Source organism: Stegodyphus dumicola, chromosome 1, assembly GCF_044657685.1.
Source record: "Stegodyphus dumicola isolate Sdum_Otavi_A_Nest chromosome 1, ASM4465768v1".
Taxonomy (NCBI): Eukaryota; Metazoa; Arthropoda; class Arachnida; order Araneae; family Eresidae; genus Stegodyphus; species Stegodyphus dumicola.
The window spans coordinates 101,065,329-101,091,100 of NC_140768.1; the positions used below are offsets into that span (position 1 = coordinate 101,065,329).

A 25,772-nucleotide genomic window follows, 5' to 3' on the forward strand; every position below is an offset into this window, starting at 1 on the left:
AAAGAGGGAATTGGTGGGGGAAGGCAGCGAACGAAATAACACTTTTTCGAGCTGGGGATAAAATGAGATAGGACGAAACGATACTAAGCCAATAAGACAAGATCTGGTATTTTACTTTATTATTTAATTAGTCATCATAAATTAAAAAATTATTTTAATTTTTATTTGTTTTTACATTTTTATTAAATTGTACTTATATGTATTTTATATTTCAGTTGCTAATTATTATGTTACTTTAATTATTCATTATTTTAATCACTATTTTTTATTATTTTAATTATTAAGTTTTTAATAAGTAATTTTTTGTTATTTTAATTACTAATTAATGTTATTATTGTAATATTTATTTCCTTTCTTTCTTTATTTTTTATTTTATTTTTTCCTGTTTTCCTGACGGCCTTCTGACTTTAGAAACTAAGCCCTGACAGCAATAGAAAAATTAATAATGAATCCAGTGCACCAAAAAATAATAGCCAAAATAAAGTGAATTATTTCTACCCAAAAATGCGACGCAAAACTCCCTATCGCAGCACTACCCAGTTCCCGCGGGGTAGAATAGCTCACGTGATTCAATGCAATGCGACTTTTCAAAGCCCTTTTTAGGGCCGTAGACCGATAAAACAGGCTCAAGATACGGGTACCGATCGATTTTACCGAAAGTAACGAGTAACGATACGATAGTAACGAGTACTGGTTCACCGAGTAACGAATACATACGGGTACACAATTTCTCGTTACTTCTACAGCACTATAGACAGATGTCTTGTTTTGCACCCACTAAGTCTTTCCGCGCCGATGGGCAAAAAATAAACACACAGATCGTATTTTATTCTCGAGTTTCAAGATGTAGAAGTATAAAAGGACCTTGGTCCCAGCTCGGAATCTCTTGAAAATTCCTTTTGCCATTTCAAGTTTATTTCGTTGAGATTTGCTTCTTCGGTTTTTATACTAAATTCCACAGTTTTATTTTGCTGAAGAGAGATTAATTAGTTCCTTTTTTAACTAACTCTATTTTTATTTATTTTGAGTTTGATACAACATTTTGAAATCTATTAATCTTTAAACGGTCTTTGCCTATCCACTTATTTCTCTTGCACTAGCGTTACCTATTAAGCCCTGTGGGTAAAAGATTTGTTTGATGAACCAAAATTTTTTTTTGTGTCTGTCTGTCTGCTTGTGTTGTTATGTTGTCATTATTTGAGTTGGATTAACTATGTAGATCAAACTTAGTGACTTCAATACCTGTGGCTCATGGCTGTACTTTCTGTGAGTTTTTTTTTTTTATATGTAAGAAATACATTTAATAAATACAAATAAATTTCTATTCATTTGTAATAAATGTTAAGAATAAATTTGTATTTATTTGTAAGAAATATGCATTTCTTTACCGTTTATTTTTATTTGCAAACTATAAATATCTATAAATTTTTTAACTGTTTATGAAAATTGTTTGGTAATTTTCCTGCATTGTACTTTTTAATGTTTCACAGTTTGAAAACTGTCATATTTTAAAAATAAAATTAAATGTGCTGTATATAATAATATTGAACATTAAATAATAAGTTTAATTTCTGCTTAACAATTCGATTAATTACGTTAAATAAGGCATAATAATTTTTCTCTGAATTCATTCTCATATGCATTTTTTGATTATTCTGCAAAATATGAAATGCAATAAAGCATAATTCACCTGTTAGAAGTAAATGCAATTTATATCGTTGCTGATTAGTAATAAATTTTTTCGTGTGTTTATTTCTGTACTAAACTATGTGTGTTTAATGGGAATCTGAAATTAGTTTAGCCTAATTTAAAGCTTTATATCGTTATGATATCTAGGATCTTTTTTTTCCCCCTTTTCTATGTTCAAATAATAATATAGTCTATATTGGGCCATGGTAGCATATTTTAAGTTTGATTTAAAGAAAACATTTTAAAAAGTTATATTACATATTGCCTGTGAAATCTAGATTACTGTTATAAAATATGTTATCTATTCTTTTGTCAAAATTCATTGACTGAATTTACAATAAATGTAAATATAAAAATATATTGCTTAAAAGAAATAGATTTATTCATGATTCAACTTTAACTATTATTTTGATGGAAGTATAAATGAAAAATCCCCATGCGCTAGAAACAGAAGCACTTTTTAGTATTATAGAGCAAAACCTTTCTAGAAAAGTAGTTTCAATGCCTGTCAGTTTTCTGTCATTTTTGCACTTCTTTGAAACAGTTGCACTTTTTCTTACTTCTTTGTTAATTATAATTCCTTGTTTAAGTAACGTGCGCAGTGCTGTTTGGTAAATTAAGAGCCACTACATAAAGCCAAAATAACAAGACAAAGAATTGCACAAACTCGGTGTCCATGTACACATTTCCATGTACATGTACATATTTTCACTTAAAAAAATTCCCAGAATTGTATAAAAATGGCATTGTGCACTACCTTGACTTTATCCATGTACACATCGACCTATTTTCACTTCAAAAAACATAAGAGAATTGCACAAACTATCCTTTACACTCTCCCTTGAGTTTGTCCATGTACACATTGATATATTTTCACTTAAAAAGTCAAAGGAGCACTCAATTCTACAGTAGAGACAAACAAAAAATACCTAATCTCAATAAACTACATTTTAAACCAAACAATAAAATAATAACATAGAAAAGGATTATGCATATACATTATACATTTAAGCATTACACAAAGCAAATATCCACTTACCTCTGTGGCACACAAAATTTCTTAACAGTGTAAGGATCTTAAGTTTTACTAACGTTTATTTTATTTTAAATCTTTACTATCACTTCTTATTTTCTACTTCCGGCCAGAATTAAAAGCTTTAACTTATTTATGCAAATTTGTCTGGCGAACGCCAAGTACTTAAGTTGTGGCTTTTTGCCAAGCAAGAGAGGAAGGAGTTGGTAGAAGCAGGCCGCTTGCCTTAGCAGTTTTACTCGGTTGCTGGTTGCCTTCCAGGCCAGAGGTTTAATCCTCTTAATAATTTTAAACGTATTGTAGTGTTAACAGTTCTCTGTACTACATACGGCTTCCTGTTAATATACGGCCAATCTTCCACGTAGGCCCTTGTTTATTATTCCAAAGTTAAGTTAGAGTTTAGTTAATATTTTTATATTCTTACGTTCAGACCACAAGTTGTTGGTCTCTGTATTCCGAAGTCCGGAAATTATTGTAAAGAGTGAAAAATAAAGGGTTTCGTATACCCTTCCTGTGTATGTCTACTTCCCACATTTATTGAACATAGCTTTAGTAAGCTCCCTGTTCCGAGTCAGGTCTTTGCATGTTCCCAAAGCAAGTAAGGCGGCACACTGAACCTGATAGTGGCGCCCGACGAAGAAGAAGAACCTGTGCTGCCTGCAGAAGCGGCTCAGAATCCAGAAATGCCAGCTGCTGCCCTGGAAGGATTTGGTTACATCGTCCAGACCATGCGCGCAGCGATGAAACCAGAAGCAACATTTAATGGAAACTCACCGGTAACCAGTTTTTTGGAAAAATTAGATGACCCCCGTGCACGAGTTCCAGAAAGTCACATTAGCTACAAGCGCTTTGAGGGGCCAAGCGCTTAATTGGTTCAAATGTACAGGCAGAAGTCTGTTGGGTCAAGCAGGAAGTCCCACCTATACTTACGAAAATTTCAAGACTGCCTTAGTAAAAGCCTTCCCTGTCGTAAGGGATTGTGTGAAATTAGAAGCGGAACGTTTCAGCATATACCAGAAACCAATTGAAAATCTCTCAAGCTTTATTTTAAGAAAAATTCACGTCTTCAAACTCTTGTATGGAAACCGTCCGGATCCTGAGATAATTCAAGTGATTTTGCCGAGGTTACTTCCCCAAGTACAAGACTTTATTGAATTAAGGAATCCGACTACACTGGAAAAGTTATTTGAGCTAGCAATCCAGTTTGAAAGTCGAAGAATGGCGGACATTGAAAGAAGACGCCAATATCAACAACGAAACCAATTTGGTGAGCCAAGACCACAGCAAAGTCAAGCACACGGCTACGGAAGCAAAGCGAATCGGTGGGCAAGGAAACCCAAGCATCCAAAAACAGCCAGCGAAAGGTCGACAGTTCAATAGCAATCCAGGAAAAAAGTCTCAAGGCCAGTGGAAAAAGAAGGAAAGCATGGAAAGAAAAAAAGATTTAAACTAAAACGGATTTCTGCTGACGGGAGGGTGCGGAAATCCGAAGGCCACGAAAAGCCCTTTTCCTTCAAGTTAAATACAGTAATGATGAAAAATTTGACTCTTCCGAAGATTGAAGTGTTGGTGAATAACATCCCAGCCACCGCACTCCTGGATACAGGCGCGCAGTGTTCCTGTGTGGCAGAAGATTTTTTTAGGAAGTATTTTCGTAAATATCACATATATAATTCGGATAATACGACAGTGTTAGTTATGCAAGGAGAAAGATGCAAGTGCATAGGTAAATTACCGCTATACGTCCGTATCAAGAACGAACAAGTAAAGGTTATGTTTTTTATAGTAAAGAATCTGCAAGCACATATTATCTTAGGGATAGATATTCTTTCAGAGGCAGAAGCAACGCTGGATTTTAATGAAGCGTCCCTTAAGCTGACGATGAAACCAGTTCGAGAAGAAAAAACGGAACCGCCAATGTTAAACCTTGACCACCTGCCTAAGGAAGAGCAACAAAGAATCCGACAAGTGGTAAGTGAATTTGCTTCTTTATTTAGTGATATTCCAGGATTTACTCAAGTTACTAACCATAGTATCGACACCGGAGATTCAATGCCAGTTCGCCACAAAGCATACCGATATGATAAGAATAAAGAAAAAATTATAGAATGGCACATTAGCGATATGCTACGTAAAAAGATCAGAACGCCCATCTCAAGTAGTTATGCTAGCCCGGTGGTTTTATGTAAGAAAAACAATTACTATCCATTAACACATCCAAAAAGGTGGCGTTTCGCGATTGACTATCGTAAATTAAACTCCATAACTAAATATCCAGTATATCCGTTACCTATTATTGAAGAAATTCTAAGGAACATAACGTCGACCAAATACATGACGACTTTAGACTTAACGACTGGTTATTTTCAAATAGGGGTTAGACCGGTGGACGTGCCTAAGACTGCATTTATAACCAAGTCTGGCACTTATGCATTCCTGCGTATGCCGTTTGGCCTTTCAGGGGCACCGGCAACATTTCAGCGATGTATAGACATTGTGCTAAGGCCTGTTCTTGGAAAGTCCACATTTATCTACTTAGACAATATCATTATTACTAGTGATAATCTCGACCAACATGTACAGGATTTAAGACAGGTGTTTTCATTATTATATGAGGCCGGTCTAAAAGTTAATGTCGAAAAGTGCAAATTTGCAGCCCTTGAATTAAAATATTTAGGTTACAAAATATCTCAGAAATCGAGACAGACGAATCAAAAATAATCGCTGTGCAAAAGTATCTGCCGCCAAATACGGCGAAGAAGTTCTCTTCTTTTCTAAGACTTTGTTCATATTATAGGTCCTTTATAAAAGATTTTGCAGCTATTGCTGAACCATTGTTAAAATTAAAAAGGAAAAAGGCAAGATTCTCGTGGACGGCCGAAGCCAATAGTGCTTTCGAAAAATTAAAGCAAGCATTAACGCAAGCCCCTGTGTTGAAATTTCCTGAAAAGGATGAGAATTTAGAAATTTCAGCGGATGCTTCGGATTATGCGGTAGGAGCGGTACTTTTGCAAAATCAGCAGCCCGTGGCAGTTTTTAGTCGAACTTTAAATCAAACACAAAGAAATTATTCCGCGACTGAGAGAGAGGCACTTGCAGTTCTGTTAGCAGTGCAAAAGTTCCGAGTCTATTTTGGAAGAGTGCCAATAACAGTGTATTCTGATCATGCGGCGGTAACTAGATTGTACTCAGGGAAAAACTTATCCCCAAGGTTAATAAGATGAGCACTCAAGCTACAAGAATATAATCTGGTAATTAAGCATACCCCCGGAAAGGAAAATATCGTAGCAGATGCCCATCCAGAATAAAAATAGATGAAGAATGTAATACTGTAAAGGTGGCAATGCTCACAGCATGTACAATAAATTCCCGAGAAACTCTAATAACCGAACTGGGTAAGGATCCTGAGTTTGGAAACATTTATGAGTATTTAAAGGATCCTGAAAATTTTAGCCACCAAGATATTGTGGCGATAAGAAATAGGGCGGCCCATTACGAACTAATAGATGGTCTATTATTTTATACAAAAACTACAAATTCCAAAACGAATTTCGACCTGTTATCCCAGCTAGTCTTAGATTAAATATCCTGCAGGAGTTACACGACTGCCCTTTAGCTTCTCATGCTGGTATTCGAAAAACTATCGAACGCGTACGCGAGGCAGTCTATTTTCCTGAACTGCAAAAGTTAACAAGGGCGTATGTCCAGTCCTGCCCAACATGTCAAGCAGTTAATTATATTAATTTCCGCCCGGCAGGGTTTCTAAATAGTATTAAATCCGAATTTCCAAATGAAATAATTGGCATCGATTTATTGGGCCCTTTCCCAAAAAGTCAGTTAAATAAAAGTCGGTATCTCCTTGTTATGGTTGATCATTTTAGTAAGTGGACCGAAATTGTTCCCTTAAAACGAGCCTCTGCGAAATTAGTTACTGATTCTATTTTAAATAAATATATTTTAAAATACGGGGCGCCCCTAAAAGTTATATCGGATAATGGTCCTCAATTTGTAAGTAATGTATTTGAAGACATGTGCCAAAAACTGGGCATACGGCATTTAAAAATGGTCCCGTATCGGCCGCAATCAAATATAGCGGAACGGGTCAATAGAAATATAGTGAAAATTATCTGTAGTTATGTTAAAAATTTTCATAAAAGCTGGGATAACTATGTCAATGAATTTGCTTTCGCCCTTAGGACCGCAAAACATGATACAACGGGCAAAACTCCTGCTGAGTTATTTCTAGGCAGAAAGATTATAACGCCGTTAGATAAATTATTTTATGTGCAACAAAGAGCCCCAGAATTTAAAATGGATGATATAGAAAAATTAATTAAAGAAGCAAAAAAGCATACTGAAGTAGCACAGAGAAAACAGAAGCTGTATTATGATTTGAAACGACGGGGAGTAACTTATAAAGTAGGGGATGAAGTGTTAAAAATTAAGCATTCACTTTCTTCAGCACCAGAAGATAAAACTGCCAAATTTTTTCCACGATTTGAAGGACCATATGTCATAGAAAAAATAACTCACGCTGTAGTGGTGTTAAAAGCCAGGAATGGTGAAACATGCTCCGCAAACATTGATCAAATAAAACCCTACTATGATCGTAATAAAATGAAAATTTTCAAAGATCTTTTGCAGGATCCGGCACGGCAGACACAGCAGGCACAAGCTCCAGAGGTGGAACAACGTCAAGCACAAGGACAAGCCATTAGGAGGCAGGAGCAATTGAAAAGAAAGTTTCCCCGTTGGAAAATTGAAGGTAACAAGAAAAAGAAGCCATTCCACCGTCCAGAAAAGAGAGCTCACGAACACCCCCAGAATGAAGAAGGGAGAAGTACGACGAATGCAAAGAAAGCCAGGAGAAATAACGGCAACTATAACCCGGCTTCCAAACGGAAGATCTACTCATCGGACAGGACTCTCCGCAGCAAAAGCCGCCGAACTGCGGAAGGGCCACTAGCGGGGGAGGAAAAGATACAAGGAAAATTTGAACGGCCAGCAACGAGGTCCAAGCAGGAATGAGAGAGAAGTGTCCCGGCTCCGCCAAGACCAGCTGCCATCAAACAGCCAAGACCACAGGCAGAGGCGAAAAAGAAGGTATTCAATGGTGACCGAACTGGTGGGAAAAGAAAGCTCCTAGAGGAAGGAACTGAAGGGCGAGCCCGCACAAGAAGGAAGATAAATCAAACACGAATCTTAGCTACCTTCCAGGACTGGGCAGAGAAAAGAATGTCCAAATATCACAAAGATAAGTAAAATTTTATGTTACTTTGCAAACTTAAGTTAATCTTTCATTCTTACTGCAAGTGGCAGATTTCAAGACATTTTACCTCATGTGAGGGTCTACCTTTATCGCCAAAAGGGCGAGAAATGAGTTGTGATCGATTTTCGTATTATGTTTTTAAATTACTCGTGCGTAAAACTAAAGTTGATGTATAATAGGAATGTGTAAATACTTGAATATTGTAAAAGTTATTGTATAAATTTTATTTAAAACATTCTGGCAAGAAAGAAGTTTTAGTCTGAAAGACTTTTGAAATGTAGTATTTCAATGTAGAAGAATTGGCACTTGCTTGGAAAAGAATAGAAGTTAACAATGTACTACTAATGTATGTTTTAAAATGCGTAAAATTAACGGCATGTTAATATGTTCTTATATACAATGTGAACTGTTATTTTAAATGTTAAGAAATACTGTGATATGGTAAAAGTGAAAGTAATACCAAAAAATTTTAAACTTATTCGTGTGACTGAAAAAGAAAAAAAAAAAAAAAAAGAGAAAAGTATTGTGAATATGTGTTAAAGGTTGAATGAATGTAGTTAGGCTCTCTGACGCTACACTTCAGAGTTAGCCACTTTCAGAATAGTACCTCAGGGTTTAGAGTTGAAGATAAGGTGTGTTACGAGGTCTTGTTATGTTGAATTTTAACACGTTAGTGTTTTGATTGTAGGCGGCAGTGTTGAACACGTATACATAAACACATTCGTGTTTGGTGTTTTCTTTTACAACACATGTCAGAGAGCATGGGGAGAGATAATTAAAATAAAGTCATGAATGAAATAAGAATGTTAGGAGAAATATAAATATTCATGTGACTTGCCATTTAATTGTGTAACATTTCATTAAACTAGTTTTCCATCCAGAGATCTGGAAGGAACCAGATTTCAACTAAAAGCTCCTGTTTAGATGCAGTACATATGAAAAGTAATTGTCCATGGAGCTAATATTGTAAAAACAATTTTTTTTTTTTTTTTTAAATTTCTAGCTTCTAGTGAGAAATGTTTGTAAAAGATTGGCCTCGCGTTAGATTCTAGAGCTAAAAGTTTTCAACAAGGTCGTTTTAGACCTCAGTTTCAAACTAATTAACTCTGGCGGGAAGTATGTAAGGATCTTAAGTTTTACTAACGTATATTTTATTTAAAATCTTTACTATGACTTCTTATTTTCTACTTCCGGCCAGAATTAAAAGCTTTAACTTATTTATGCAAATTTGTCTGGCGAACGCCAAGTACTTAAGTTGTGGCTTTTTGTTAAGCAAGAGAGGAAGGAGTTAATAGAAGCAGGCCGCTTGCCTTAGCAGTTTTACTCGGTTGCTGGTTGCCTTCCAGGCCAGAGGTTTAATCCTCTTAATAATTTTAAACGTATTGTAGTGTTAACAGTTCTCTGTACTACATACGGCTTCCTGTTAATATACGGCCAATCTTCCATGTAGGCCCTTGTTTATTATTCCAAAGTTAAGTTAGAGTTTAGTTAATATTTTTATATTCTTATGTTCAGACCACAAGTGGTTGGTCTCTGTATTCCGAAGTCCGGAAATTATTGTAAAGAGTGAAAAATAAAGGGTTTCGTATACCCTTCCTGTGTATCTTGTCTACTTCCCACATTTATTGAACATAGCTTTAGTAAGCTCCCTGTTCCGAGTCAGGTCTTTGCATGTTCCCAAAGCAAGCAAGGCGGAACACTGAACCTGATAACAGCATCGAAAAACTTCCTAAAATTATCTGAACTAGAATCCGTATATCGGCATCGCCATATAAATTCACAAAAATAAGCGTAAAAAAATATCCTACGTATTCCGGACTGTCCCGAAAATGGCTACTAAGTAAACCTTCATTTACACACCAGTCAATTAATGTGCTCCCCCCCCTTTCATTTCAAATCATACAGAAACTTCAAATTAATCTTACTACATTCAGCCATTTTACCGGTTAAACCAGTGTTTCCCAACCTTTTCTGTGCTATGCCCCACCCAATCTTCTCTAAAATTTTTGTGCTCCCCCTAGCATATACATAATTTTTAATATTTAAAAATTGAAATATTCACGAAAGAAACTTGAATGATAGCTTTTAGGAAGAAATGACTACGAAATTTTGTGAGCAAACACAGTAAGTGAACTTTCAAAACATGGAGAACTGAAATTCAAGAAGTGAAAGCTTTTTATTTTAAGTATTAGTAATTTTTATTATTTAAATTTAGAGAGTTCCTTGCACTTGATACTTGCTGCAAAGAAATTTTATGTCAGGTTCCAATTTAGATAACTTGAGTCTCAAGTCTCGCGGTTTCATTATATCCAACCGTTTTTTTTTTTTTTTTTTTTTTTTTTTTTTTTTTAAGCAGCAAATCATTTATGGTGCTAAATCTGCATTCAGGAAAATATGAAGATGGAAACGGTAACAATAGTTCTCTTGCAAATTTTGTTGCATTTGGATATCTGATTCTGGTTTCCTCACAAAGCTATGTCATCGCTCCTTTTATATTAAATAACGTTTTAATTGACTCATCATTTTGCATTTCTGCGAGTTCTTCTTTTTACTGCATATTTGAAATATCAGCCAAATCCACTAGCATTGGCTGCATCAGCCAAGTTGGAAAATCAATTTGTTTTAAGTTACAAAATCTTTTAAATCAGCTGATAAAATTTTCAGATGATCGACAATAACAAGTATAACGGTAGTCATGTCACATTTTTGGATCCAATGAGACTTCAAAATTTTTTTGGTAAATAATATATGCCTGACATAATTCAACAAAGATAATGAAACCAAATATCTTCCTTTTGCATAATAATTTTTATTTGCTCCTTGAAGTTGTTTATTTAATATATTTAATTTTTGAAAGATGTCGGCTAAATAACTCACAATTGTGTTTTTATCATTCGTTAACGGATTTTTCATTTCAGGTTTGTTGCTTAAAAAATAACTAAGAGTATCAAATAGTTCCATAAATCTTTCCAAGCAGTTCCCTTTCGACAGCCTTCTTACTTCAGTGTGAAGTACAAGTCTCATATAGTCTTCATTTTTTTCTTCAAAAAATAACTCGAAAAGACGTTCACATTGGCCCTAGCTTTAATAGCATTGTTACGCTTTATAACTGAATTTAGTACTTCATTTAGAACAGGCGAATTGTTTTTAGCTACCAGGTTTTCTCTGTGAATAACACAATGCACAAGAAGCATTTCTGGATTCTCATCTTTTATCAATTTTAAGCAACCCTTTTTCTTATTCCGTGCTTTATTTTATTTTTCAACCATCATATTAGGAGCACTATCTGCAGTACAAGATGTATTATATTTTTATTGGTATATTTTTTATATCTAAGTAATTTTTTAGCTTACTATAAATATCTTTGGAGGTAGTGGTGCTTTCTAATGATTTACAGAACATTTCTTTGGCAAAATCCCCTTTATGAGTATATCTTACGTAAGTTACAAGTACGGCCTCACTGTCTCTCACAGTTGGTTCATCCATTTGCATTGAAAATTTTCTTGTTTTCAGCTTTTCAACAAGTCGTATTTCAATATCCTCACTCATTTAATCTTTCTTCTGCACACAGTATTGTTATTTAGTGGCATAGCTTTAACGTCTTTGTCATCTTTTTATAGGACAGTTTTAAATGTTGATATTGATGGTTTGATTAAATTTTTCCCTATAGTATGGCTTTTCCCAGATTAAGTGATGAGTAATGAAATTTGATAAATAGCCTCTAGAGCACGATTAACAGTTGCATTCAGAGCAGTAAATAGACACTTTAATATTACTCTGTTTTCAAAAATTTTCCTTAAAGTGTGAAAATAATTCGAATCTGAATTAATATCAGCATTATGTTTCGCCTTCAAATGTGCCTCAAGATGACCTAGTTTCATTGATTTGTTGGTCAGGCATTATTGGCATAAAAGGACAAAAGTTGACCATTTATGGACCGGGTATGAAACCAAATTTTAAATATGCCTCCGAATACCGACGAACGTTTTTTCTTGCTTGCACCCCTCATTTCACTAAGGGCTGAAAGAAAGAAATATAAGATCAATATAAACAAAGCTGAAAGCAGCTGCTGTTGCCATTCAAGAAAAGAATAATATACCGGTTGCCATTCCTACAGTAAAAGATAAAATAAATTCGTTGGCTGAAGTGTGCAAGGAACGTCTGGAAAGCATAATGTGTCAGTTATTTAAATGCCTTTAAAAGAATTTAAATGTTCATGTCTACAGCGAGAATTCTTTATAAAATATTTAAAATACATCGCAATTTAAAAACTTTTTTACGTATACATCACTTACATTTTTCTTTATTTTAGGGAATAAAAAATTAAATTTCAAAAAATTTTGACTTCATGAAACATATTTAGAATGTCTTTTGTCCCCTTAAACTCTGGACGAGTCCATTTTCGAATTGCTCCCCTTAACAGTCGCATTGCCCCCTTGTGGGGCGTTGGGAAACACGGGTCTAAACAATGAAACTAGCAATGTATTTCCTAACCACACGCACGGGTCTATACTCCATATTTCAAATGGGTTCTCAGATCGTACAATTGGCCGAATAGGAATTATATCTCTTTAGGTATCCGTTCTCTGTAGCTGACACTGTCTGCAGCTCTCACAGTATTTTTTACATCACTTTTAATCTTTGGTTAGGAAAACAAATATTTGATGCATCGTTTCGTCTTCTGTTCACCTAAGTGGGTGGTCTGCTAATGGAACATCGTGTGCTATTTTCAAAACGTATTCTCGTTTACATAAGAGTAACACAACTTGTTTCACTCTTTCTCCACAAATCATTTCAGAATGCAATAGTAATTCGCTCTCTAAAGAATATGAGTTTTGATTATTCTTGGCTAAAGTCCAAAGATTTTTCAATGATTCGTTTTCCCGTTGCATCTTTATCAACGATTTCCTGCTTTCAGAGTTTATCTCACATGTCACTTCTTGAACAGTGTTATCTCGCATGGCTTCCATAAATTTATATTTTTAGACAATGCTTGGTATGCGGTGCTACATTATCAACATATCACTCACTAATTTTTAGACACTGCGCAAATTATCGGTACCTCGTCATTATAGCCATCATTGATTTTCATAGGAACCACTCTTAACGTTGCAGTTTCAGCTTTCCCAAATTAAAAAATAATTGAAATTTTTCCATTTCCATCGTCACAGTCGTCAGGAATAAAGTCACTCCGAATCACAGATGTTTGAGCACAGGCGTTGACGATTCCTTGAAAGCTTATCGTTCCGCACTCTGTTCCGCACTATTTCTACCCTGTTTAATTTATCGAATTTGATAACATTCGCTTCAGCCAAAGGTGTCATCAGAACAGTAATATGGGCAGAAAGTAGCCCTATATCATTTTCTTTACTCGTTGTTGTCGTTTGTACTAATCCTCCTGGTTACTTTTTTACCTTAGATTTGGTATGCTGTTCCTTATGGGACGGACAGGCTCTTGCAAAGTGCGTTTCTTCACTAAAGATAAAGCATTTAGTCATTCATTCTCTCTCATATTCATCTAACCGATCTGTTAAATTGGATGGAGCTATGATTTGAAATGACATTTTATTTCACTCGATACTCTGCCTTTTATTTGATCCGGTATCATATGGTTCTTTAATTGTTCAAAGGTTGTAACTTTTAAATATATAATCCATTCTTCGAAACAGCTCGCTGTTTCAAGTCTGCCTTTCAAAGAAAATTAATTTAAGACTTATGTCTCCCTCTTTTGGATCGAACTTTTGCATTAACTTCCGAAGTTCATAACGCGATCTTATGTTCTCATCAAACTGTTCGAAATTGATTGTTGCTTCTGCACTCTTACTAGCTGTTTGTATCAGTAATTTCTCAACTTCGAAATCCATTTTCCTTAATTCTAACGCTTCTTTTTTGATTCTTTCGTTCATAATGGTGTTTAATAATTCCATTACAAAACTCTCTTCATACTCCTTGCTATTTATAATGATCCTTTTTAAATCTACCACTTTATTCTCCCCAAGTTTCTTTTCTCGAAATACCTTCTCCCCAAGTTCCTCAGCTAAGACTTTTAAATCTTTCTTTTCTGCTTTACCCAGGAAAGCCATTCTTAACACTTTATAGCAAGTTTCTTACTAATAACAAAAATTATCATCACTAACTGTCCGTAGGGTAAAGTGTCCGTAGGGTTTCACCAACTGATAATAAATACTAAAATACATTTAAAAGTTTTACCTTTAACTTTTCTTATCTACTGTCTTAAAAAAAAAATGGTATCCTTCACAAATTTGTTATCTTTACAAACCTTTTAGTTAATATTTCAATTTTACCATGACAATAATTCATTTATGCAGTTAAAACATTCTTAGTAATACTACTATAAGCGTCAATAATCATAAATAAATAAATGGCAAATTAAAGAAATATTCCAAATTATCCAACATTTTACTAAAAAATAACTGTTTTCACATTTAGAATTCGTACAATTATCATTTATTCACACAAATCGAAAATAACTCGTATATTTTACTTTCTTCCAAAGTACTGTAAAACATTCTTAGAAGTAATAAGATAACTAGATTATTTTAATTAATCTCAGAAGTCATTAGAAGTAATACCTATAATTTATCACAATTTTAAAGAATACTGTAGAGACATTAGGTATATTTTTTTTTAAAGCAAGAGACATGAAAAATGAGCGACGCTCTCCCCGGGAACCGAACCACGGACCTCTGAAATACGCGGCCAGTGTGCAGACCACCACACTATGAAGGCGGGAGAAACACATTATAATACATAAACTTTAACAATACTTCAAACCATTCATTTAGAACATTCTCAACGCTAATACCTGCAACTTATTACCATAACACTCGCACTTTACTTAAGGAACGACTTTTGCTTTTAAAACTGCATCATTCCATGTCGTAGAAAAGCTTGATAATTCGTAATAAATGGTCGATCAATCATCGAAAAATAAAGATACTACTTTCACGATAATGTGATTATATTTTATTCACACACAAAAATATAATAGGTAAATTACATATTAGTACATCAGCAGAATATGCCGGTGAAACCGCACACACCTGTCCTTTTCTTTGCCTCCTGAACTGCCGACTTTCTTTTTTCGGCGAAGTTCTTTTACTGGTGCTTCTGCGCCAAAATCTACATTTGGAAAAGTCTGCATACTTGGGCGAAGTCCGCATACCAGTTTGGGCTCAATCCCAGAATAGGCTGCATCAGTCGATACATTGTTTACTTGTCTTAGGCTTGGACTTGCCTTTTTATGACATAATATTGGTTACACCTCTTCTTAAAAACAAGTAGGTAAAAGTATATTTTAGGGTACCCCTTGGCGAAACTTGCCGATTTTTTATGGTACATGGATACCGAGTTTGTGTAATTCTTTGGCTTGTTATTTTGACTTTTGTAGCGGCGACTTTTGCCCCAAAAATCGCTACGCAAAAGCCAAAATAACAAGACAAAGAATTGCACAAACTCAGTATCCATGTACACATCGACCTATTTTTACTTTAAAAATCCCAGAATTGCACAAAAATGGCATTCTGCACTCCCTTTACCCATGTACACATCAGCCTATTTTCACTCAAAAAAACATCAGAAAATAGCACAAACTAGGCTAAATCGCTGTTACACAAAGACAAAATAACAAGACAAAGAATTGCACAAACTCGGTATCCATGTACACATCGACCTATTTTCACTTTAAAAAAAAAAAAACCAGAATTGCACAAAAATGGCACTGTCCACTCCCTTGACTTTTATCACATCCACATCGACCTATTTTCACTTAAAAATACATCAGAGAATTGCACAAACTATGCCTTACGCACTCCCTTGAGTTTGTCCATGTGCACATCGATATATTTTCACTTAAAAAGTCAAAGGAGCACCCGATTCTATAGTAGAGGCAAACAAAAAATATATAATCTCAATAAACTACATTTTTAACCAAACAATAAAATAACATAAAAAAGGAAAAACCTGTTATATATTTTAGCACTACACAAAGCAAATATCCGCTTACCTTATTTAGAAATTCGTTCGTCTTCGTTCTGTGGCACACAAAATTCCTTAACAGCATCCAAAAACTTCCTAAAATTATCTGAACTACAATCCGTATATCGGCGTCGCCACATACATTCACAAAAATAAGAGTCAAAAACTTAGTTCCGGACTGTTCGGAAAATGGCTACTAAGTAAACCTTCATTTACACACCAGGTCAATTAATGCACTCTTCCCCTTTCGTTCCAATTCGTACAGAAACTTCAAATTAATCCTACTACATTTAGCCATCATACCGTCTAAACAATGAAACAAGCAATGTACTTCCAAGCAACACACACCACAAAAGCCCTTGCAAAACATCCCATGATTCAAAATTTCTTGAAATAATGCAAACAATTACATCATGATTTTGTTTCCATAACATTAAACTACTCAGGTTACCATAAATGAAACAACAACTTTGCAATAAATGAAACAACAACTACACGATAATACAAGAGTAACCCTAAAGTCAACTCTAACCAATGCTTCTTCCAGTGATTTATTCCTTTCAAAATTCGCATTACTAGCCAGTGGAAAGGTTGTTTTCTATCTGTTTAACCAATTTGATACTTCATGATTACAAATATAATCAATGCATTTGTTTTTTGCAGCAGCAGAGTAATCACTTCTTTTCCATTAAAAAGCTGATAATGTACAGTAATGCTGAGAAGCACTGATGAACTTTTTTATGATTTTCTGTGAACATAATGTGTCTATCTCAAAGAGCAGATTTTGAATATGGAAAACTTGAAAGATGGGATACAGAAGGAATGTTTTTATTATCGTTAAGATTTAAATCTGCCTCTTTGAAGACCATTGTGGATGAAGGACTCTGAAAACAGTGTCTCATAGTTACAGGGACTGGGGAATAAAATTATTAAATTACTATTTTATTAAAGCACTATATAACCTGAGTGATAAAGTCACAACCCACAGTATGTTAAGTAAATTACAAAAAGCTTTTATAGGTACAAATAGGATATTCTGCCTCTAAAAAATCAGTCTTTTGCCATGTATAGTATTGCCAGTATGAGTTTTATAAGGGGCAGAGATGAGATTAATTAATGGCAGTTGGAAATTTTGATGCTATAAACAGTTGAATTTATTAACCATTGAATTTAATAATGATCATGAACTATATGAGTAATGTTACAGTATGCAATATATCACTTTTATGTAGTAATTTTTTATGGCACCGCTAAATTTGGTTGTTGTTATTTCATCATTTCTTTTTCCTGCCATTTTTATTGCATGTTTGAATATGAAATCTATTGAATTAATTTTTATTTTATGAGGCTGTTATTATTGAACTGTTACTGAAGTTACTGAAATTTAAGTTTAGTGGGTTATTAAGCTATATGGATTCTTAATTATTTGTATTTATTTTTATATTTAAAAATAATGGTTTAGTTGTGCTGTCCTAAAAGTATATAAACTAAAAGGGGTATATCTAGGCTTACCATATTTTTTAGGGTTCAACACGGGACATATTTTTAATATGTCCTGGGTTGGAACCACTAACCCAGAACATATTTTTGAAATTATTTAAAAGTCTTAACAGTTTACTAAAACATTAAACTATATTTATTCAGTAGTATTTTTCAATGGACATGACTTTTTCCAGAAATGGTTTGTTTGTTTTAATTACATTATAAAATTCACAAGAAAGTTCTGAATTAATTTTAACATTTAGCAGATGTTTAACAGTAGATACTGAAAGCCTACCCATTTCTGCAGGCCAGATGTTCCCCATAATTGAAAAAACTCTCTCAACTGAAACAGATGTTCCAGGCAAAGACATTGCAAACTCGACCATTTTAAAAATATTACAACTTGAAATATAAGTCTTTGGAAACACTTTAAAAACTGCTTTCCACTTCTCTTCAATAGTATCTGATACGTTTTCACAACCTACCCTTTGGTTTTGAATTATATGGTTCAACAATGTACGTTCATCAAATAAGTCATCGATATTTATGGAATCTTTTACAATTGCATTAACAACCTGTGCACTCTCTTCTAAATCAGACTAAAATTATAAATATTTTCTACACTTGAGAAGAATTTTTGTTCCTGAACATCATTATCTTATTTTACAGTGCGTAGACATTCTTTGGCAGAAGATGGTATAAATGTGTGGGTTTTTCTTTCCTGAAGTTGACAAATTAATTCAGAATATGTTTGAAATGCTTCTGTTGCTGTGATAGAATTAGCTTCCAATTTCAGAACTACATTTTTAAGTAACTGTAGAGTACCATACAAAAATTTCGGTACTACAGTCAAAAGTCTTTAATCCGGACTCATCCGGACTTCGGAGAATCTGAATTATCTTCTTTTTTTTTTTTGATTATAGATCATCAGTTTAAATCTGGTAAGATGGCATGCAAAAATTATAAAATTAAAAATATGAAACCGTAATTTATGAAATAAAGAGCTATTATGATCTAAAGTGTATCAAAATTTCCAAAAAAAAGAAAAAAGAGCTTAATATTTATTTGTTTACTTCATTAAACATTTCTTTCAATGCGCGCATGCATAAAGCATACATTACGCATAGTCGAAATTAGAAAATTGCAACCAGAAAACTATTTGATGTGTATTCATGATATATATAATGATGAGGAATTTGATTTAAGTCATATCAAAGACGGAGTACATCGAGATGAAATACTACATTTAGTAAGGAATTATAAGCCAAATAAAATAAAAACATCTGCCCTGAAGATAAGAATAGTGCTGACAGATCAACTTCCAGTTCATTGCGCGCCACAACGTCCCCCCCCCCCCGCAGAGCAGTGTGAAATTGATAAACAGATTTCGGAGTGGTTAGAGAAACAAAGGATATGCCTTTATCTATTTTTTGCAGCAATTCCACTTTTTGTTTGATGGACATCGAAACTTGCTTTCGCTTTGTAGATCTTTTGGCAACTCCAGAATCGGAAATTCTTTTTGTCATAAGCGAAAGTTCCAGCTTACTTTTATAAAATTGCTCTAACAGTCTGCAAAAAATAATAAGCTGGATCTAATTAGAAGATTAAGGAACAACGCAATCTGCAACAGTAACTGTATTCTAACCTCCTTGACTGAAATAGATAATTTTAGCTTAGCTTATACTGTCCATTATCCATTAAACACACGTGTGTAAACGCATATGCGCGTGCGCAGAAAGTTTGTAGCTTTGAGGTCCGGATTATAGATCATTCCGGATTAAAGACTTTTGACTTTATTCCGTTTTGAGGACCGTAGAAAATTGCAGCGAAAATGTATGCGCGAAAGCGCCAAATCTAGCAAACGCGCCCATTTAACAGCGCGCGAAATCTAGCGGCACTGATTTCAAATTGTGTAAGTTTGGATAGTTCTATATTTCTTAAGATGCCATTGAAATACTAATTAAGTCCTTTTTTGATTTAAATTTTTTTTTTTGATATCCTATGGATTTAACAATTTGGGAATTGCCCATGACGAAGAATCTGCAATGGAATTTTTTCAAAGAAAAGGCATCATTTATTATAGAAAATTATGTTTGAACAACGAACGAGATGAAATTTTGCTTTAGGGATAACTCGGTAACGAAATAGCGATGCAGGAATCCCTTCAGTTATGTTTAGCCTTTTTTTATATAAATTTTAATAATGATCTTAAATAGTTATTTACTCTTATGCTTCCATTCAGTTATGTTTAGCCTTTTTTATATAAATTATAATAATAAAAAAATATTATATGAAATTAACCTTCCATATAAATGAAAACAATAATCTTTAAATAGTTATTTACTATTATACTTCCTTTCTTACGTTAGGGTTGCCGCAATTATTTTTGGCAGCACTGGCATCAACGATAGTTTGGCTATTTTTTATGGTCCTCAAAACGGAATAGTACCAAAATTTCAAATACAATTCACTTTCTAGATTAAAAAAACAAAAAATTCAAATAATAATTTTGGGCATTTGTCACAAGATAAAAAGTATGATTTTAGGCCATCAAAAATGGAAAGAATTCTATCTATTGCAGGTAACAAACTAAGAAGCATTGCGTTGCTATGACATAATACTTTTTTGTAATCTGTTTCCACAAATTCACAGAACTCTTTGAAATTCGTTACTCTTACCGTATATATGTGAAAATGTTTATAACAATAACTTCTATGTTCAGGGGTAGAGAAATACATGCTGTTTGTACTGAATTGTGTACATTGTGTGCTGAACAGCCAATTCCTAAAATAAGTTTATCTAAATCATTTTGAACTTTTCTGAACACATTTTCCTTCCCCTTTCTCTTCACACCACCAAAATTACTGTTAGTTTTATCGGCAGTATAGCAAACCAACTTTTCTTCAAGTTTATATTTCTTCAAGCACTACAAAATATACTGAGTCAAAATTTAAGCAGTTTCACCTGACACTTTATCGAAATTTAAAAGCTTAACTTGAATTCCTTCTTGCAGGTTGAAATATCTTACAATTGAAATAAGTTTTACTTCACTTCTGTTTGAGTTATCCATCATTACTATTACATAATTAAAATTTTCCAAAGAATGCAATACATTATCAGATATGTATAAGTGGCAAAATAACTTTGACAATAAATGCGTCTGTTTTTCTTCTAGCAGATGAAAATTTGGGGTCGTATAACTTTTTAACCAGTGTAGATATGCAGTCTGATTTAGTTTTAACCAGTTTAGATGTGCCGCAGTTTTGATACTGACTTCGTGGCTAGCAGTATGGTATGAAATGAAGCTTCTTTAGTAGTACACTTAAGATCATTGTTATTGCTATTACTCTCTTTGGCTTTAATAAAATCTCTTACATTTGCTGAAGTAGTAGCACTCCTCTTATGTTTAGCTGTTTCCACATGGTCTTCAATATCGCCCTTTCCTTTATGTGCAACAGAAAATTCTCCAGTACATAGTGTGCAATAAACACACTAATTGGTACTGGCATTACATAATTTCAAAAATTTGTATTCCTGTTTCAAGTTAACATTAAATACACATTTTTGCCCATTCTAATGATGAGACAAAAAAACAAATAGAGATAAAAAGATCAAAGCCGTGTAAGCGAGTTACTTCACACACAAAAACAACATAAACGCATTGCCCCTGTTGTATTGCCAAATATCTAAGTAAAATGTTGTGGCGGGACATAGTCACGCCTCCGTTAAAATCGACAGTGCTTGCATCAAGGTAGGTTTAGAAATGCAACGGTGGGAGGAGAATTTTAAAAGCACGATATCGAACATATAGCTCTAAAATTATATATATATATATAAAAAAAACTCGCCAGTCTTCTCAAACCCCGGACATTTTTGCAACCTTGAACAACACTAAAAAACCAGGATGTATGGTATATCACATACTAGTTCTTTACCGATGTATGTAAAAGGGTACTCATGTATATCCTGTTGTCTGTAAGTAGTGTGACGTGCACCAGTTATGGATGATCACTTCCTTTAGAATTCCACAATAATGATTCTCAATTGGCACTTATTGCCAAAATTTCTGCCAATGGTCGATGGGATAATAAATAAGTAATAAAAGTTTCTGTTAATTACAGTGTTTCCTTACATACTTTCCCTCCTAGCTTTTTAGCACCAGTTTCTAAAAATTAAAAAAACTATTTACATATTTTTCCCCTTCTTCAATGCATCCAGAGAACAAAGTTCCCTAAATTTTAAAATGTATTTATCTATGTAGTAATTGTTTTCGTCTTACTAACTATAATAAATTTCCGCAAACTACCTATAAAAGTTATTCAACTTTTCCCTTCCAACTGTTAAACTTTATGTCAGCCTACTGACTAATCACTTCAAAGCAAACATTAACTGATATTCAGTCCATTATTTCATCAAGTTAGCTGCACATTCACCTTCTCTAATTATTTACGGATGATATAAGACCTAAGGAGTAGCAGAGACAATTAAGAATAGGCATGATTCGAGTTACAGGGAAGTAGAGAGGAAGGATATCTTATTAGATATTGTAGTGGTAATATTACTATGTATTTTCAATGGAATGTAGGTTTCTTTTGAAGTGTTTATACTGTGATAATTACCTGTTGTTTATTCATGGCTACTTTTTATTTGTTACATTCCTGCTGTTCATGCCATCCTTCAAACATTAAATTATTTGGGTAGTTTTCTCCTCTTGATTTTCAGACAATAAAATAACTGAACACAAAGGGGGCAAAATATTTTAAAAAATGCAGTATATATATATATATATAATTTAAACAAATTCAAATTCTTAACAAATATGTATAAAAGTAAAAAAGAAAAAAGCAAATTTAAATTCTAAAAAAAGGAAAAAAAGAAAAAATATATATATATATACATTTAATAATATATATATATATATACATTTAATAATAATAATCTATATATATATATATATTATTAATTTCTATTCTTGTTTCATTTTATTAAAATGCTTTAACATTTTAGCCTGAACTGAAAACTGAAGGACATGTATGTGTTGATTCATCTCCAAAGAAAGGAATGATTGCGAGATTATTTCAGTGGCTGTCACAGGTAAATATTAATATTCTTTCAGTTTGTAAAACATTAAAATATTGTAGATTTATGCTTTACTTAAAATCAAGATGTAAATTTCCATTATACATACATATTGTAATATAGTTTGCAGTTTTTATCGAAATAACAGATAAGCCTCTTAGTAAAACATAAATTTTATTCTCAATTCACAAAGATATATAATTTAAATACAGTTCTGTCCATTTCAGCTTCGCACTCCAGCTTACTATTACAGTTTCTTTCTCTATAAATTTTTCATACATCTATTACTGGTAAAACTTTCAGAATTATAATTTTGAAACATTTTCTGATGTTGCTCAGTGAAAATGGTCAGGTTATATGATGCAAAATATAGCATTGCCACTCCAATATCAAGGATAATAAATATAATTATTTGTTCAATACAACCCATAGAAAATGTATTAATAATTAGATTATCTCCTAGGAAATGATAAAGAAAATTTAGTTGCAGAAGGTGTACCATTTTGGAAATCAAAAATGGAAATCTGTAACTAATATATCTGAATTTGTGATTTATAAATGCTTAATAAATAAAAAAAAGTAAATTTAAATAATTAAAATTGTTGTTAATTGCACAGAAGGATTCCGACTTTTCAAGGGAATATTTGAGCTTAAATGTTAAATTATTTCAAAAATGTGAAAGAAATTCCCTAATGTGATGATAGCCAATTTATATCAAAAATAAAAATAGTATCTATTCAGTATAATACTTAAAAATAAATAAAAGGGAGAAAAATAATTTCATCTTAGCAGCTATATTGGAGAATTTTATTTTTTAAGGGTTTTCTTTTTGTATAAATTATACAAGGAGCGGTCATTAATTATCCAGAACTGACGTAACTGTACGAGTATTGTAAATCATGAGAACATGGTAATGCTTGTATTTGGAAGGCTGTTTATGTGCAAGTGTCCGATAAAGTCATTCAGGAGCAAGTGGTTGTCCTTGTAACGCACATTAAAAGGTAACTGTTAAATTTCTGTTGTCGTATTCAATATGGAATAAACAATCAACATTAAATTCTGCTAAATTCTGCTGATCTGGAACAGATTAATAAGTTACACTGAGGTATCATTGTATATGTTGATAGTTAAACTAGTGCTGTAGCAAAGTTTTACACTGGTGTGCAAAACTTAAGCCACCATATAAATTTTAATCAGATAGCTATGAAATTGCAGAAAAGAGGCTCTTGCGGTAAGTACAATGAACAAGCAATTCAGTAGAAAGTTCATATGCATGCAAATGTCAAGAACAAAACGTTACGGGCGACATGAGCGTACGCAAAACACGTGCGGTCGACGGGCTTAAGTCTACAATAAAAGGAAGGACATAGATGCAATTAAATACATTCACTGCAAGTGCATGTGGGTCCTTTTGTGAAATATGGCTAGAAGAAATCACCTGGATGACTTCACATCTGGAGAATGATGGAAAAGCTGGAGGAGGGGCGTAGTATGACCAGTGTAGTTGAAGAGTTCGGGATGAACAAAAGTGTCGTTTCACGCACTTGGAAAACCTTCCAAACCATAAATACAGCTGTTAGAAAGGTTGGTGGTGGCTGTCCCAGGAAAACAACTGCAGTGGATGACCGATATATTGTCCTGCAGGTAAAAAGAGCCCGAAACCAGTCAGCAAGTGCGATAGCTCAACAACTGTATACAGCAACGGGGCGACAAGTGTTGCGGTTTATTGCGTCCAGACGCCTTCACAAAGGTAGCCTATTCGCCCACCATCCTCTATGCTGCATCCCTTTGAAAATTAGCCATCGATGACACTTTAGAATTGTGAAAGGAGCACGAAAACTGCGCATCTTGTCAAATGGAGTAGTGTTCTCTTTATCAGTGAGTGCCACAAGCGATTCTCAACGCCTGCTGATTTGGAGAGAGGTCAGTTTCATTCCAGGATCCCACGATAGTTTCATTCCAGTAACATCACGGTGAAGATATCACTCGGATTGGCCAATGTAATTCCCCTGATTTAAATCCAATAGAACATGTGTGGGCTGCTTTGGGGAGATGGCTTGCAGCAAGATTATATTCTCCGGGAACACTGAACAACTGAAACAGATGGTGATTGAGGAATGGACAGTCTTACCTCAAGATCTGTTGGACAGTCTGGTGTTGAGTATGGAGAGACGGTGCGAAGCAACCACTGCAGTAATGGGAGGACATATCCCATGATAAGGAATATGTGCTTGTTGTTCTTCCTTTTGTACAGACAGTCTTTTGTAACGATACTATGAGTTCAATAAAGCCTTTTTTGTTTGATTCCATACTGTTTACACTGTATTCATTTTTGTGCACCCATGGTTTCATCATCATTTAAATACAAACTGCTGTCTCACATTTCTGAATTTCATGTCTCTCAAAAGATTTCTCGTAGAGTTATGGCAAAAAGAACACCTGTTGCTTAAGTTTTGCACACCAGTGTAATTTATTCCATTTCGTATGGTATTTACTTTGACTGATAATATTTTGTAGTTTTTACTTCCATATGCTTTGATATAATTAATAATATGTGCATAAATATTTTCCAGTGTAGTACTACTCAATTTAGTATTAAAAGTTGATAAATTTATATTTCAGTATACAATTGCCATGGAGAGGGGGTTTTGATAATCAAAAATTAACTTTAAAGTAAATTTCTTTAGCACTTGCTGTTTTTTGCATGTTAGTTATAAGTCCTCTTTTAACTAATAGAAGATAAATTTAATACACTGGGTAGTGATAGGTCACCAGACATCAGCAGTTAAATGTCTTTTTAATTTTATGCTTTCTTCCACTTTTATCCTTTATGAAACTCTTTCTTGAGTGAAAAATTCATCATACATAGTCTGTATCATCAAGTAATATAACTGTATCTAACAGCCAATGAGTGTTGTAGCAAATGTTAAAGATGTTTCAAGGGCTGAAGTCAGAACTTAGTATATGACTGTTAATAAGTATACAGTCAAAAGTCTTTAATCCAGAATGATCTACTATTTGGACCTCAAAGCTACAAATTTTTTGGGCATGCGTAAACACATAATGCGTTTACGCATGCGAATAATACGTTTACACATGCACGGTTAATGTATAACGGACAGTATAAGCTAAGCTAAAATTATCTAATTATCTATTTCAGTTAATGTTGCAGATTGTGTTGTTCCTTAATCTTTGAATTGGATCCGGCTTATTATTTTTTGC

General features: G+C 33.7%; 1 protein-coding gene across 1 annotated transcript in view; it reads left to right on the plus strand.

Annotated features, from left to right (window-relative positions):
• Nucleotides 1–1,136: 1,136 nt before the first annotated feature.
• LOC118201121 (protein RER1-like) overlaps nt 1,137–25,772 on the plus strand; it is a 68,818-nt gene continuing 44,182 nt past the window's right edge. The window contains exons 1-2 of the mRNA XM_085818325.1: nt 1,137–1,266; nt 22,479–22,565. Coding sequence (XP_085674451.1) covers nt 1,252–1,266; nt 22,479–22,565 — 102 coding nt within the window. The 5' untranslated portion in view covers nt 1,137–1,251. The remainder of the gene's footprint in view (nt 1,267–22,478; nt 22,566–25,772) is intronic.